The 16,886-nt window shown below is 44.5% G+C and overlaps 1 protein-coding gene across 2 annotated transcripts in view; it reads left to right on the top strand.

The window, feature by feature from the left end:
* LOC124721797 (protein turtle homolog B-like) overlaps positions 1 to 16,886 on the top strand; it is a 406,195-nt gene that overhangs the window by 243,434 nt on the left and 145,875 nt on the right. For both annotated transcript variants that reach the window (XM_047246920.1, XM_047246919.1), the window contains exon 3: positions 9,213 to 9,423. In XM_047246920.1, coding sequence (XP_047102876.1) covers positions 9,213 to 9,423 — 211 coding nt within the window. The remainder of the gene's footprint in view (positions 1 to 9,212; positions 9,424 to 16,886) is intronic.

Here is a 16,886-nt window from a genome sequence, read left to right as displayed (position 1 = left end):
ATCTTCGATGAGGCTAAGAACTTGGTTTGAAACTTCCTGCCTGATCGAATTGGTGTGCCAGGCAGGAACACGGGACTGGGACCTTTGCCTTTCGCAGGCAAGTACTCTACCAGTGAGCTATCCAAGCACCAGTTACAGCAGCTTTACTTCCTCTTGCACCTCGTCTCCTAAGGTCCCCAGTTCGAGTCACTATCCGGCTCACAGTTCTAATCTACCAGGAGCACTACAATCACCAACCACTCCGCTACAGAATGAATATTCATCCTGCGATCATATCTGATGATTGTCTCGCATTAAGAATATCAAGTACACCGCGGAATCAACTAAGGTTCACTTTCTTAAACCTCGTAACTATCTCCCCTCGCCACACAGAAGTTTGAAATTTGTTTCAAAGGTGCTAGAAACCTTCCTCTGTAATGATGCAAAAGCATGGTGCTCTGCGACGTCACTCTCGGGCTCGATGACGCTTCAAACAACAAGGTGTCGATACACGCGCAAAAAAGTGAGACGTCAGAAAGTTCATGTGAGGTGTGAAGTGAGTTAATGATGTTACATTGGCACCAAATTTCACCAAAATTCTGCCCAACGCCTCCGTGGACTTATCACACGAAAGGAACGCCTTCACACGCCTTTTTACCCACATTTCACCACTTCTTTTGACGCCAATGCGATGGAGGTCAGAACCACGACGCTAGTGTCGAAATCGTGTGGTTTTGTTATGGATGGCCGAGGAAAATGTTTCAGATACACAGACACAGTAGACACGGAAAGGCATCAAGAAGTGGCATAAAGGGCGTAAATGAAACTGATTTCCAAACATCTCGCAGTCTAAACGGACATTTCACAGTGCCATGAGTAACAGGACGACGTTCTTGACATCCTATAACATTGCTGGCAGTCCCTCGGACGATTCAACTTTCTCTAAGGACATAACAGGCCCGCAACCCCACTGAATGTACTCACACCTCTTTGAAGTGTAGCACGATCAGTAGTTCTCTTTTGATGTACAGGGTGGGACCACTACGGACCATTCAAAACCATTCGGCGAAATTTGAACATGATTCGAAGCAGCGAAAGATGTTTCTGCTTTTTCAGCCCTCCTGTTCAGCACCCGACTGTCGTGTGATTGCAGTGGAAGGAGGGGGGAGGGGCGAGAGGGGGCGGGGGGAGTTACCTGCACAACCTTCTTGAGCACGTTAAAAGTGTACCTGTACAGAGAAAAACCGTAATGGATTCCTATGCACTTGCAGGTAGGCATCCCCTTGATACCATTCAGCTGAGTAGCACTGCACTGCTACTCTATAGCCTGCTTGCAGGCATACGGAACCTTATGTATGTCAAGCTGTTGCCTGCCCTTTGGCGTCTAGGAATCTGTCACTGATTGTCTATGTACAGGTATATATTTTTAAGGTTCTCGGCAAAGGTGCACGGGTGGCACCGAAGGAGATGCCAAATTGGGGAGTCAAAGAGGGACCCCTTAGAATTTTATTCACAGGTATCAATGTCCCAACACCTCTCTCCCTCCTCCTCCCGTCACCCCCCCCCCCCCCCTGATGAACTCGCAACACCAAGGTGTGAAACAGGAGTGCTAAGAAAGAGAATAAATCCCCTTTGCTGCTTCGGATCGCGTTTCGTCGAATGGTTTGAGCATTCCCTAGTAGTTTCACCCCGTACACCAGAGCAAAAATTGCAGCTGCACTTCACGCCAAGGTGCTACGATTACTTGAATAGAGTTGCAGTGATAAGTTATCCTTACAGAACGGCCGAATATGAATCGTCCAGACGGTATCAGCCGTGTCAAAGTTTGCCAAGAACGTCATCCTGTTCCTCATCACACGGTGAACTGCCGTTTTCGACCGCGAAGTGTGTGGCAACCAACGCACCAATGGACGGTGTCTTTCCTTTGTCCCCCTTTATGCCACTCCATGAGGGCTTTTCGTGTCGATTCTGAGCGGTGGTGTGTCTGAAACCTCTTCCTCGGGCACTTGTAATAAAATGACAAGATTTCTATGCTGTGCATTATCTTAAAAAAAGGTACATTTGGTACTCTGATTTCACACCATCTTAAGGGAATTCATGCATTTGAGCTACGATCGTGAATTGATGTTGCTCATCAACTACGATTCTTTCAGTAGACATTGAGACTATCCAGAATATGTATCCAGTGCAGAGGTCAACAACATCGAGGACTCCATTCTCCACCTACGGAGGTACGAGAATGATGCGTTATTTAGCTTTATACTGGGATAGTAGCTGAGTACCCAACGTTGCCCAGGTATACACGGGTATTTATTTCAATCTTCTATTAGGCCATCTCCCCCTACCCCCTCTCTCTATCGTTGTCCTTCCCTCTATCTCTGTCCATATCCTCTTCGCCTCCTCTGTCCATTTCCTCCTCCCCTTCTCTCTGTCCATCTTATAATCCTCCCTCTCACTGTCCATCTCCTCCACCCCCAATCTCGGTCCATCTCTCCTCTCTCTGTCTCTCCATCTCATTCTCCCTGTCGTTCTCTCTCTGCCCATCTTCTCCGTCCTGTTTCTGCTCTCTCTGTCCCTCCCTCTCCTCCTTTTTATTTATTTATTTACACGTCAAGTTCCGTAGGACCAAATTGAGGAGCAAATCTCCAAGGTCATGGAACGCGTCAGTACACTAAATTACTACATAAAAGTAATAACAGATAAAAATAAAATGTTTGTGAACCAGAAAAAAGTCAAGCCATAAGTTTCAGTAAACGCAATCAACAATACAAAAAGATTCAGCTTAATTTTTCAAGGAACTCTTCGACAAAATAGGAGTGGCCCATGAGGAAACTCTTCAGTTTCGATTTGAAAGCGCGTGGATTACTGCTAAGACTTTTGAATTGTAGTAGTAGCTTATTGAAAATGGATGCAGCATTATACTGCACACCTTTCTGCACAAGAGTTAAGGAAGTCCGATCAAAATTCAGGTTTGATTTCTGTCGGGTATTAACTGGGTTTATTCTTGGGAATAAGCTAATATTATTAACTAGAAATGACAGTAAGGAAGAGGCCAATGTCAAAATATCCAGACTCGTGAACAATGGTCGACAAGAGGTTCGTGAACATACACCACTTATTGCCCGAACCGCCCGTTTCTGAGCCAAAAATATCCTTTTAGAATGGGAAGAGTTAATCCATAATATAATGCCATACGATATAAGCGAATGAAAATAAGCAAAGTAGACTATTATTCGTGTCGAACGATTACTCACTTCAGATACCGTTAGAATAGTAAAAATGGCAGCATTAAGTCTTTGAACAAGATCCTGAACGTGGGCTTTCCACTACAGTTTACCATCTATCTGAAAACCATGAAATTTTAACTGTTCAGTTTCAGTAATCATATGCCCATTCAGTGAAATTAAAACGTCAGGGTTTGTTGAATTGTGTGGTAGAAACTGTAAAAACCCAGTCTTACTGTGATTTAGCGTTAGTTTATTTTCTACAAGCCATGAACTTGGCCGGCCGAAGTGGCCGTGCGGTTCTAGGCGCTGCAGTCTGGAACCGCGAGACCGCTACTGTCGCAGGTTCGAATCCTGCCTCGGGCATGGATGTGTGTGATGTCCTTAAGTTAGTTAGGTTTAACTAGTTCTAAGTTCTAGGGGACTAATGACCTCAGAAGTTGAGTCCCATAGTGCTCAGAGCCATTTGAACCATTTTTGAACCATGAACTTGGGTCATGAACTGCACTATTTGAAACCGAACCAATGTTGCATACAAAATCCTTTACTACTAAGCTAGCGTCGTCAGCAAACAGAAACATTTTAGAGTCACCTGTAATACTAGAGGGCATATCATTTATATAAATAAACCTTCTCAGTCCATCACCCCAACCCCAATAACAGGTTAGTGGTTCTTACTCCCACATTATTTCTTTCCAGGCAGTAACATGTGTACCATTTTTGGTTGAAATCTATCTAGGTATTTAAGAAGACCTTTTTATCCGCGGCTTTACCCGTGTACGAACGTCACATATATTTTACTTATACTCAACATATTTCACACCAATTTGTACACATAATTCAGCTGCATCTCTAGCGAATTTCGCCGTGCCATTTCGTTTTCACGCACCTCAATGTTTATGACGTCTTATTCCTGAGCTATGTGTCGTAAAATGACATAATTTTCCAGACACGTTCATTTGCGTACATGAATATTGTCTGCAAAGTGTACCGCGAAAAGAGTTAGTAGTAAAGATGTAATAAATTAAAACTTCAGCGGTAAACTTCTTTCCTTTCACCATTTTGTGGGCAGTGTCAGCGAGGAAAAGCTTTGTTATGGTTTATATGTGAAGCTTGTTGCATCTGACTCAGTGCTCTCATTTAAACTACTGGATGAATGAAGTTTGTGCATCTGCTCGTCGTGGGCTACACTTCTGTTTCACCTCCATCTCTTTGAGAGGTGGTTCTTACCGCCACAGCACTTCTTTCCAGACAATGAGTGATACGTATAACAAATTTGGTTCAAATAGAAGAGGAGATGTGGAGCAAGCAAACAAATATACATACATACTACATACATATATACATACATACATTTTTACAATATGTAGGTTTATCGAAATTAGAGAAAAGTATAGAAGGTTCAGCGAAATGGGCCAGAAGGATATAGATCGTTTCACAGAGTACTAAAACTTTCATTCTGTTATCTCCCTCGTGACTCTCTGAACCATGACTCGGCGGAAGGATTAGCGGAAAGTGAGAGGCGATAAAGTGAAAACTAACGACCCAACGGAAACATGCCTCCTTTCGGCCACAATGAGAAGTCTAAGCCGTTCTAAATCGGTTAGAAATAGGACACAGTTCTGAGGCGCTTCGAATCTTCCTGCGAGTCGCTCAATCTATGCGAAGTGTCTAAGGCCGTATACTTACAGTATGCCATTACTAAATAATTTTCTCTATGTTGTAGCAGTAGCTGCCACAGTAGTTATTGAGCCAAGCACTATTTTAGCAAGTGAAGAGACGAAATGTGTTGTAAATTTTGAGGTTACTACAGTGTCTTAAATTACCTCTCAACGCTGAAGAGTGAGTTTAGAATATTTTCTGAGTTGACTGTTATAAACATTTTTCGTAAATGGTCAACCAAACGGACATCGCGCTTCCTGGCTTTGTTTTACTATACATATTTCTAAAATATAATTGGCAGAAAATTAGTGTAAAAATTTATTTGAATTCGTCAGGCGTTGAGTGATCAACTGTGAATGTGTGAGACTTTAAGCGGTATTTTATTTTCAACAGTGCCTTACCACTGATTCTGTATTACGTATTTTAATTACATCGGTAGAGTACGACTTTAGCTTGGCCGCTGGCAACAGTGTTATTGATCACAATAGAAAAGATGCGTAATAATTGTCATACAAATAAAACTGTATCTTGAAGAGGTATGTTACTGGACTGTACGTCAAATTCTTAAAATACGTTCCCCATTCGATCATAGATTCGTTCTTCTCCGTGCAGAGGTGTATAAGACTAATTTACACAACCGATCAGGGGACATTTATATCTTTCTTAAATATTTTCAACATTATAATTAAAATTAAAATTAATATTTATATCTTTCTGCCTTAAAATAATTTATGTTTGTACATATTAACCCCAAATGGAAAAAAGAAAAACACCTTCTTGGGCCGGCCGGAGTGGCCGAGCGGTTCTAGGCGCTACAGTCTGGAACCGCGCTACCGCTACGGTCGCAGGTTCGAATCCTGCATCGGGCATGGATGTGTGTGATGTCCTTAGGTCAGTTAGGTTTAAGTAGTTCTAAGTTCTGGGTGACTGATGACCTCAGAAGGTACGTCCCATAGTGCTCAGAGCCATTTTTGAACACCTTCCTGGTAGGAGTATTCAAAAAAAAGCTTGTACCTTTTCCCTCAAATATAGTTGTCACTATTCCCTGTAACAGAATCATACAGTCTCATTTCTTTTACCCAAAGACGAATGAATTATACAAACACGAGTAACACATGTTCTGTTCACAAACTAAATTTGTCCTATTCCGTTTCTGAACACCTTGGTTAACACAGTGAACTTGTTTCGGAGGATAGTGGAACCATCGTCAGCCATCTTTATTTGCGATTTAAGTGTCGTCTGTGAATTTTGAAGATTAATGAGGAGATTAGTCATAAAAGACACACTTCCGTATCCGTGTTTACATGGGTCAGAATTATTTACTCGCGGAAAGTCCCCCCTCCCCCTCTTTCCTCTCCCACAGCTATTCGAGTTTGCAAAATAGTTGAGACAACGTATGCGTGCAATTAGAAACTTTCGAGATTGTTGTCAGTAATCATACATCATCTTGCGTATTCAGATTGCGTCATTTCTGTTTGTAACTGATTATTTATTACTGTCAGAGCTTCGAGAAGATATAAAGAGCGAGTCGCTTTGGTCACCTTTAGATCTATGAAACCTGTTTTTGTGAAAAATATCTCGTTACGAGCCTGTTTTACTTACTCTACAAGCGAAATTTATTTCAAATATTAAGTTCATTTGTTTTCGTATTATTCTAGATGAGCTGTTTTAAGGTTGTACTTCTTCTTGTAAAATTGTTCTTCAAACGGTACACGGCGGCCAACTGGAAATTCTAATATCTACCACCTACTCTCTACGCCTCACCCTGCCACCGCACTTTTCACATGCAGCTTTGTCTGATGGCTATATTAGTATTGATCGACTGTTCCGTTGCTTCTTCGTAGAATATTTTATACATTATGAATGAAACACACACAACGCTGGTGTAATATTCTACAATACATTGGAGAATATTACACCAGTATTGTGTGTGTTTCAATCATAAACCATTTTAGTACCTACTGGATAGTTTCGTGTTCATTATTTTAATGTCGAAGCTGCCATCCACGGCGACGACAATATGTCTACACTTATATTCCTTTTTCTGTTTTTGTCGATATTTCGAAGCTGGAATAGCCTTCCTGTTTATTCTGCTGCACATCATACACTTGTAGATTACCCTGAAGCACTGTAGGTGACTGCTGAGACGGCGCCTTCTCCCTACATTCTCCGACTGAGATAGTACTCGTGCTCTGTGCCTAGTAACTTAAATGTTGTCGAAAGTTAATGCTAACCTTACTGTATTTCTTCTATTCCTCCTCCTCCTCGTTTCCCCAAATCTCCTAGACGCAAAGCTCCGCCGCTCTGGCCACAGACAGGCCAGCCAGGGTCGATCGACCGACCGCCAACTCATCCTCAGCAGTGTCGTTATTTGGATTGAATATGGAGGATCGTAGGGTCAGCACACCAGTCTCCTGGCCTTCGTCGGTTTTGCAGATCTTGGGACCGCTGGTCCTCATCCAAGCAGGTCCTCAACTGGCATCAGAGGGCTGACTGGACCACATTTGAATCTTCCCACCGATAAAAAATTCCTGGCAGTACTGGGAACTGAACCCAGGTCCTACACATGGAAGTCAGCGACACTGACAACTCAGCTGCGGAGGTGGACCAAACCTCACAAGGCAGATTCCAAATGGTTCCTTTGAAACAAACACTGCCGTTATTTTTTGGCGCCCACGTCCAGTTCGTGCTTGTGTTCTTTCTCTAATGATCTCGTCGTCGACGGGACGTTAAACCTTAATCTTTCTTCCTTGTTCTTCATCATCGTTTTCCTTCTCCTGTGTACTGTCAGAACTTCTCTGTTATTCATCTGAACTCATCATTATCGCCTTCTTCGCAGACGAGAAATACACTCCTGGAAATTGAAATAAGAACACCATGAATTCATTGTCCCAGGAAGGGGAAACTTTATTGACACATTCCTGGGGTCAGATACATCACATGATCACACTGACAGAACCACAGGCACATAGACACAGGCAACAGAGCATGCACAATGTCGGCACTAGTACAGTGTATATCCACCTTTCGCAGCAATGCAGGCTGCTATTCTCCCATGGAGACGATCGTAGAGATGCTGGATGTAGTCCTGTGGAACGGCTTGCCATGCCATTTCCACCTGGCGCCTCAGTTGGACCAGCGTTCGTGCTGGACGTGCAGACCGCGTGAGACGACGCTTCATCCAGTCCCAAACATGCTCAATGGGGGACAGATCCGGAGATCTTGCTGGCCAGGGTAGTTGACTTACACCTTCTAGAGCACGTTGGGTGGCACGGGATACATGCGGACGTGCATTGTCCTGTTGGAACAGCAAGTTCCCTTGCCGGTCTAGGAATGGTAGAACGATGGGTTCGATGACGGTTTGGATGTACCGTGCACTATTCAGTGTCCCCTCGACGATCACCAGTGGTGTACGGCCAGTGTAGGAGATCGCTCCCCACACCATGATGCCGGGTGTTGGCCCTGTGTGCCTCGGTCGTATGCAGTCCTGATTGTGGCGCTCACCTGCACGGCGCCAAACACGCATACGACCATCATTGGCACCAAGGCAGAAGCGACTCTCATCGCTGAAGACGACACGTCTCCATTCGTCCCTCCATTCACGCCTGTCGCGACACCACTGGAGGCGGGCTGCACGATGTTGGGGCGTGAGCGGAAGACGGCCTAACGGTGTGCGGGACCGTAGCCCAGCTTCATGGAGACGGTTGCGAATGGTCCTCGCCGATACCCCAGGAGCAACAGTGTCCCTAATTTGCTGGGAAGTGGCGGTGCGGTCCCCTACGGCACTGCGTAGGATCCTACGGTCTTGGCGTGCATCCGTGCGTCGCTGCGGTCCGGTCCCAGGTCGACGGGCACGTGCACCTTCCGCCGACCACTGGCGACAACATCGATGTACTGTGGAGACCTCACGCCCCACGTGTTGAGCAATTCGGCGGTACGTCCACCCGGCCTCCCGCATGCCCACTATACGCCCTCGCTCAAAGTCCGTCAACTGCACATACGGTTCACGTCCACGCTGTCGCGGCATGCTACCAGTATTAAAGACTGCGATGGAGCTCCGTATGCCACGGCAAACTGGCTGACACTGACGGCGGCGGTGCACAGATGCTGCGCAGCTAGCGCCATTCGACGGCCAACACCGCGGTTCCTGGTGTGTCCGCTGTGCCGTGCGTGTGATCATTGCTTGTACAGCCCTCTCGCAGTGTCCGGAGCAAGTATGGTGGGTCTGACACACCGGTGTCAATGTGTTCTTTTTTCCATTTCCAGGAGTGTAGATTATTCTCTGAAACATTCATGCTTTGATACGCAGCTGTAGTGTAGCGAGTTTACACGTTTCGTGGTGTGCAGGTGTCATGGGTGCGACATCGGGACATCCACATCCTGACGGTGGGTGGCTACACGTACACGAGCGATCAGCGCTTCGAGGCGAGCCACGATGCGGCGCGGCGCGAGTGGTCGCTGCACATCCGCTGGGCGCAGCGGCGCGACGCCGGCATCTACGAGTGCCAGCTCAGCACGCAGCCAGTGCGCAGCCTCTTCGTTCACCTCAGCGTCGTCGGTAAGCCACTGAAAACCACATTCACGTTTCCAAATTCAGATGGAAAAAATAACACCACTCTTTGTCATGTCAGTGGTGCTCGGAGCTCCAGTAAGAATAACAGAGTCGGTTCTTAATGCACCACGCTATGTCAACATACGTTGCACGCAATTTAGCGCCCTATTAATACGGTAAAATCGACCGAACTGGGTCGAGAGGAGAATCAGGTCAGTTTTGGGAATTCCATCCTGACTGTCCCATACGAAGTGGTAGAGCAACTACAGGATTATTCTAAGTGATGGACCCATTTTGAAAACTTCGTATTTATTCAATTACAAATCCGAAATGAACAAGCTTTATACCAATGAAAAAAGGAATTTTCAAAGTTTTATTCATAATGTTTGATATCAGTTTAATAAATTTAATAATTTGTAATTAATTTTTAATAATTATTTAATAATTAGAAATGTCATAATTGTTCAATGTGGCCACCGTTGGCTGCACGGCAAACATCGACGCGGTGGCCAAACTCGTCCCACACACGCGAAAGCGTATCTGCTGTTACTGAGTGCACGGCAGCAATGACCCAGTTCCGCAGATCGTGGTTGGTAGGGGCGGGACGTAAACAGCTTCCTTCTCATAACCCCATAAGAAATAGTCGCAGGATGTGAGATCAGGAGAACTCGGTGGCCAGGATGTGCCAATGGGGCGGTGCTCCATCCTGTTAGAAAATGAAATCCTGGGTATCTTCTATAACTTGAGGCAACAGCCATTGTTCCATCATGTCCAAGTACATGATTCCCATACAGTTCTTTCAGCAAAGAAAGATATTCCATGAATCTTTGTATGGGATACGGCACAGAACACGTTGAACTTCGGTGAGACTCTTTCGTGTTGCAATGGGGAATGTGGATTTTCCTAACCCCATATGCGAACATTGTGTCTGTTGACTTTTTCATTCCCGGCGGGGTCAGGGCTTTTCTCTGCCTCGTGATGACTGGGTGTTGTGTGATGTCCTTAGGTTAGTTAGGTTTAAGTAGTTCTAAGTTCTAGGGGACTGATGACCATAGATGTTAAGTCCCATAGTGCTCAGAGCCATTTGAACCATTTTTTTACTTTTTCATTGCTGAAAATTACATGCTGTAGAAATGCGTCATCCTTCATGTTTGATAGCACATAACCACAAAATGCGAGACGCTTCTCTTTATCATTGGAGTTGAGAACCTGCACAAGTTGTAATCGGTAGGGCTCGTACAGCAAACGCCGTCTCAGAACTTTCCATACAGTTGGTTTGGGGTTTCCAAGTTCTCGACTGGCTCTATTGGTAGACTCACTGGGACTGCACACAAGACTTTCTTGAATCGGTCGGACATCATCCTCTGACACACGCGGTCGGCCTGTGATTTTTACTTTGCACACACTCCCAGTCTGTTTAAATTGCTTAAACCAACAGCTACTGCTTTTGCGAGTTGGTGGTTGAATACCGAATCTGGTACGAAATGCCCGCTGAACTGCAATTTGCAACTCACTTTTCGCGAACTCAGGAATGCAGAAAACCTTCTGCTCCACAATTGCCATTTCACTCACAACTGACAGCGAAATGGAATGACAGCCCTATTGCCGTGCGAACTCTACCGGCCGCTTCTGAAACCATCACTGCCCGCTTGCCGCCTCCGGCCAAAAACTTTGAAAGTTACTTTCACTGGTATAAAGCTTCTTCATTTTGCATTTGTACTCGAATACATACGAATTTCGAATAACCCTGCATTGCCATACAGCGGTTGTGTTCGAGCTGGGCGTATGCTGTAACTGATCAAAAGTATTCGGACATACAATAGTGGACATTAATATCGGGTGTGTCCACCCTTCGGGTTTATCAAGGCGGGAACTCCGCTGGGGACACTTTCACTTATGTGTCTGGAGTTCTGTGGAGGAATTGCAGCCCATTCTCCCTCAAGAGCTGAAATCCGAGAAGGACGCTGGAGTCCTGATCGATGTCGGTGTTCAAACTCATCCTAAAGGTATTCCATTGGATTCAGGTCGGGACGCTGGGTTGTTGTTGTTGTGGTCTTCAGTCCTGAGACTGGTTTGATGCAGCTCTCCATGCTACTCTATCCTGTGCAAGCTTCTTCATCTCCCAGTACCTACTGCAACCTACATTCTTCTGAATCTGCTTAGTGTATTCATCTCTTAGTCTCCCTCTACGATTTTTACCCTCCACGCTGCCCTCCAATACTAAATTAGTGATCCCTTGATGCCTCAGAACATGTCTTACCAACCGATCCCTTCTTCTGGTCAAGTTGTGCCACAGACTTCTCTTCTCCCCAATCCTATTCAATACGCTGGGTAGGCCAGTCCATTTCAGGATTGTTATTGGCCACAAACCGTTGCCTCACAGATGATGCTTTACGACAAGATGCATTGTCATGCTGATACAAAACGGCCATCGCTCCAAACTATTCCACTACTGTATGAAGTAAACAATGCTGTAAGATGTGTTCGTATCCTTTTGTATTTAGCGTTTTCTTAAGCGCGGTAAGTGGATCGTACTTAACCACATAAAACATCCCCATACCTAACACCACCTCCGCCGTACTTCACTATTGGTACTACACATGATGGCAGGTAACGTCGCTAAACCCAGACTATTTCATCGGATTGTCAGAGGGTGTAGCGTGAGTCATCTCTCCAAATCACTCGGTTCCAGTCGTCTACTCTCCATTGGCGTCGCTTTTTTTTTCACCTCCTCAGGTGCCGTTTGGCATTTACTACAGAAATATTTGGCTTATGAGGAGCTGCTCGACAGTCGTACCCTATGTTTTAAATTCCCTACATACAGTCATTATGCTAACTGGACTGCTGGTAGCGCTTTGAAACGAAGGAGTGATTCTTTCCGCTAATTTCGTCCTATTTTTCACAACCACTCTCCGTAATTCTCGATGGTCCCACTCCGCAAGACCCGGGGCTGTGGTTGTTACTTCGCGTTTCCACTTCACATTCACATCAACAAAAGTCGACTTGTGCAGCTGAAATGTCCCTGAAGGACCTGTTACTCAGGTGACATCCAGCGACTAGCACATGTTCGAAGTCGCTGTGCTCTCTTGGCTGACCCATTCTGCTGTTATTCTTCTATACTGACAACATAGTACTCCCCACCTCCTTTTATAGTGTCGGATCTGCCTCTCTTGATATCTGTGGGTCAATTCCGCGTAACGTAGGAGTTTCGGGATACTTTTGCTCAGATACAGTAAGTTGGAAAGTAGAATACGTTGCCAGATGTGTTAATTACTGAGTTAAGGTTTGTGTAAGATTGTGCTGTTTGTGACTAGTTCCGAAAATATTCTACTTTTTAAAATAGTTTTAGATGCAAATTAATATATCTCTGATAATTCATTTAGTAATTCATTAAGTATTCGTAGCACAGTAAGTTTATATATTGGAGAAGGGGGTATAACGTCACTGCTACGTTAGTGTGCTTGCTCCGGACTACCAACTCAAGGAAAAAAAGGTTTTGCGTTTCCGACGGATCGGGTCAGTACAAAGCGAGTGAAACTGGTCATATTTTTACGTCAATTTTTTAACTTGTTATTTTGTTTTCGATGTGTATTAGAAATGAGAAAATACAAAAGAAAAACTTCTGCCTTTGGAGCCAAAATGCCTTGCAATATTCAGTTAAAGCTTAACGCAGCGTTATTATGTGGGGTTCCGCATTCCTGTCTATAAAGACGACTGTAAAATGGGAAGATTCTTCAGCAAACGTAAAAGAGGGACAAACAGTATTTAGTAAAGAAGAAGAAAGATCAAATGACTCACATTTGGAAACATTTTCAAGGCTATATGAATGAAAGTGGAAAAAAACAATGTTTGCAAAAAAATTGATTTCATTCAAAAGACGTCTTTCTGTTGAGTGAAAATGTACTGGCTTAACATCCGTTCTTGCTGGCTAGTATGTCGTCGACCCAAGATGATGATGATGTTTGGTTTGTGGGGCGCTCAACTGCGCGGTAATTAGCGCCCGTACAAAGTCCCAATTTTTTTTTCACACTCCAATTTTTTACACAGTCCAATCGAGCTACTGTTATGAATAATGATGATGATGATGAAATGATGAGAACAACACAAACACCCAGTTCCCGGGAAGAGACAATCTCCAACCCGGCAGGGAATCGAACCCGGCACCCAGTGATCCAGAGGTAGCAACGCTAGCCACTAGACCACGAGCTGCGGGCATCGTCGACCCAAGAAAACACACCAAAGGAAAATGAGCAGAATGTGTCACCTTCCGTTAGTCTAGTTAATGATAGCAATGACAAGCTAAATTCTGCTGTTTCATTCCACGACCTGCTGACATATCCAGAGAAGTCTACCCAAACTCTTCAGACAGGAACAGAAAGCACTATTTCTTGGATCCTCAGAAAATATTTTATGACACTGAAAAGAGGTGGAAAAAGAGTAGTGTCATGTAAGGAATACAGTTCGAGGAAGCGTCTTATTAAGAAGGATGGATCATCAGACTGAGGTCCATCAGAATCCTCTGAAGAAGCAAACGAAGATAACGGCACTTCTTATGAAATCTCTAAGACTGAAAACGGTGTATCGACGATATTTGGTGACTGAATTCAATGTCACGGCACAGAAGGGTTCCATGAGAAACGTGTTGTTGCACCAAGGAAGAAGTTTATTTGAGGAAAATGTGTTATTTCAGTGTCATGTTTATACATTTGTACTGTCCCTATGTGCCATGCCTACAACTTGATTCACCTTACTTGAAAAGGACAAACAGGCCATGCAGCTCATTCTTCAGATTAATTTTCTGGAACTATTAAAAACATTTACGTAGCGTTATATGCCATAATTAGCACGGAAAACTACATATTACAGAAGGATCGTCAATGAAAATGAGTTCATGTGAAAATATGTCTTCTATTTGGACTTAAGAAATGTTGACTCGATTCAGCCGACCTCACCATAATTAAGTTTGACTGCAGATATACTTCGTGGGTTTTCAACTGGATAACATTGTCTAAGTCCGACAAAATTTAATCGAAGCAATAGTTCGACGTCTTTGCGTGAGACAGTAGTTTCTACTGTCAGATGCGACTTGCAGCAGAAACTATCGTAACCACCTGAAGATGACGAAAGTTGCTTCGAGAAAGTATTGTATGACTTACAGAACGTTATCCGGCAGCAAACCTGAGAACGTATTTACTAAAGAACCGAAAGCAATGTCTGACAGGTCACAACAGTTTGAATGGCTCAGCTTTACGCAAATACTAATATTTCTTTCCATATTTCAAAGTTAAGAATTAATACAGGAATCAGTTACAAGAGCAGCCAAAATATGGTTTCACTATCACTGCAAAGATTATGTTCGCTTTCACTTAATGTCGAATGTTCATCACTTGAATTCCGAAATTAATCATCTGAAATAGGTGTTCCGAAAGAACGGCTGTGGTTCACGTGACATTAAGTCAGCGTTCTCCTATAAAGGAAAACGAGAACATGTTGACCATTCACGTAATGAGCCAACGACTGTATTCCTTCCTTTCTCCGGTGCTACATCCAGCAAAAAAGGCAGACTCCTGGAAAGACGAGGTACAAGATCTATTTTCCGATCCCCTCAGAGGATGAAGGAAATGCTACGCCCTGTTAACGACAATCTTGACCTCAGGATCCCTGGGACTTGTGACATTCCTTGTGAGTGCGCAAGAAATTGTATCGGTCAATCCACCCGCACCGTTTCCAACCGCTGTACAGAACATCAACGACATACGAGGGTTGTCCAGCAAGTAAGATCCGATAGGTCGCGAAATGGAAACCACTGGGAAAATCCGGTAAAGCTTTGGACAGATGTATTGGGCACTGTCTCTAGTATGCCCGTCGATCGTGCCGCGTCGCTCTGTTCAGTTTTGAGTGAACAGTGAGCACCTAAAGATGTGTAGGGAATAGCGTCTCTCGCCAAGTATGAGGGCCTGGTTAGAGATTTCGCCTGTGTCATGCAGCCCACATAACACAACTGTCGAGCAGTTCCTTCTTCATGCGAATTCTCGGCCGCACGCTGAAGGGGCAATGAAGACGCTCCTTCAGCGTTTCCGATGAGAAGTGATTGATCACCCACTGTACAGTCCGTAATTGGCTCCTCCTGAGTCTCATCTCTGCTCACAAGAACCGCTGGCTATGGAGACAAAACTTTTCCACAGACAACGAGCTGCAGACCAGTGCAGGTAACTGGCGGAAAGCACAGGCGGCTGCTTTCTATGACGAGGATATTGGGAAGTTGATACAACACTACGACAACACTCGCAGTTGGACCGGCGTCTATGTAGAGAAGTAGGTAGATGGTGTACCTAACTGTTGCAAATAAACAGTTTGTGGTTTTCACTGTGTTTTCCATTTCGCGACTGATCGGAACTTACTTTCTGGATAACCCTCGTATTAAAAGCAGCCGCGTGGAGTATCCGCTCGGTTTGAGGCTGTCAGATTACGAGTAAAACTGTGTTCGCAGGAGAGCTTCTGTGAAGTTTGGAAAGTAGGAGACGAGGTACTGGCGGAAGTAAAGCTGTGAGGACGGGGTGTGAGTCGTGCTTGGGTAGCTCAGTTGGTAGAGCACTTGCCCGCGAAAGGCAAAGGTCCCGAGTTCGAGTCCCGGTCCGGCACACAGTTTTAATCTGCCAGGAAGTTTCATATCAGCGCACAAACCGCTGCAGAGTGAAAATCTCATTCTAGTTTAAGTTAGTTTAAGTAGTGTGTAAGTCTGTGGACCAATGACCTCAGCAGTTTGGTCCCTTAGGAATTCACACTCATTTGAACACTTTTTTATTATTAAAAACAGAGAACTGGAGAAATCTTCAATTGCTGAGCACAGTCTTACAAACAAGCACAAAATATTGTTTGACGAAACAAAAGTTTTGTCTCAGGCTCCTACATACTGGGATTTTGTGATTAAAGAGGCTGTAGAAATAAGAATGTGTGAGAAGAACCTCAACCGTGACAGCGGATATAATCTTAGCAGTGTATGGAAGCCAGCTCTCGAAGCAGAGAAGAGGCAGAGATTTCTAGTAATGTTTACACTACTAGGGAAACGGTGGCGCTACCAGCGCAGACCTTGACGCCATCTGCGACAGCATTACTTAATTGTCGACCAATCTCAAACCACCTATGCGTTATATAAGGCCACCACAGCAGCAGTTTAGACAGCCAGTTTGCTCTTGACGAAGATGATGGAGGTAATCGCCAAAAGCTCGAGGTTTTACCCTGAACTGACGCGGCAATAAGTCCACGAATGTTTTATACATATAAACAGAGGTGAGAAAAGTCATGATATAACGATATGCACATATAGAGATTGCGGTAGTGTAGCGTACAAAGATATAAAAGGGTTGTGCATTGACGGAGCCGTCATTTGTACTCAGGTGATTCATGCTGGAACTAGGAACATGAGACACTCCATTTCGGATATCATTAGGGAATTCAATATTCCGAGG

This window comes from Schistocerca piceifrons, chromosome X, assembly GCF_021461385.2.
Source record: "Schistocerca piceifrons isolate TAMUIC-IGC-003096 chromosome X, iqSchPice1.1, whole genome shotgun sequence".
Classification (NCBI taxonomy): domain Eukaryota; kingdom Metazoa; phylum Arthropoda; class Insecta; order Orthoptera; family Acrididae; genus Schistocerca; species Schistocerca piceifrons.
This window is presented reverse-complemented; position numbering and strand designations above follow the sequence as displayed.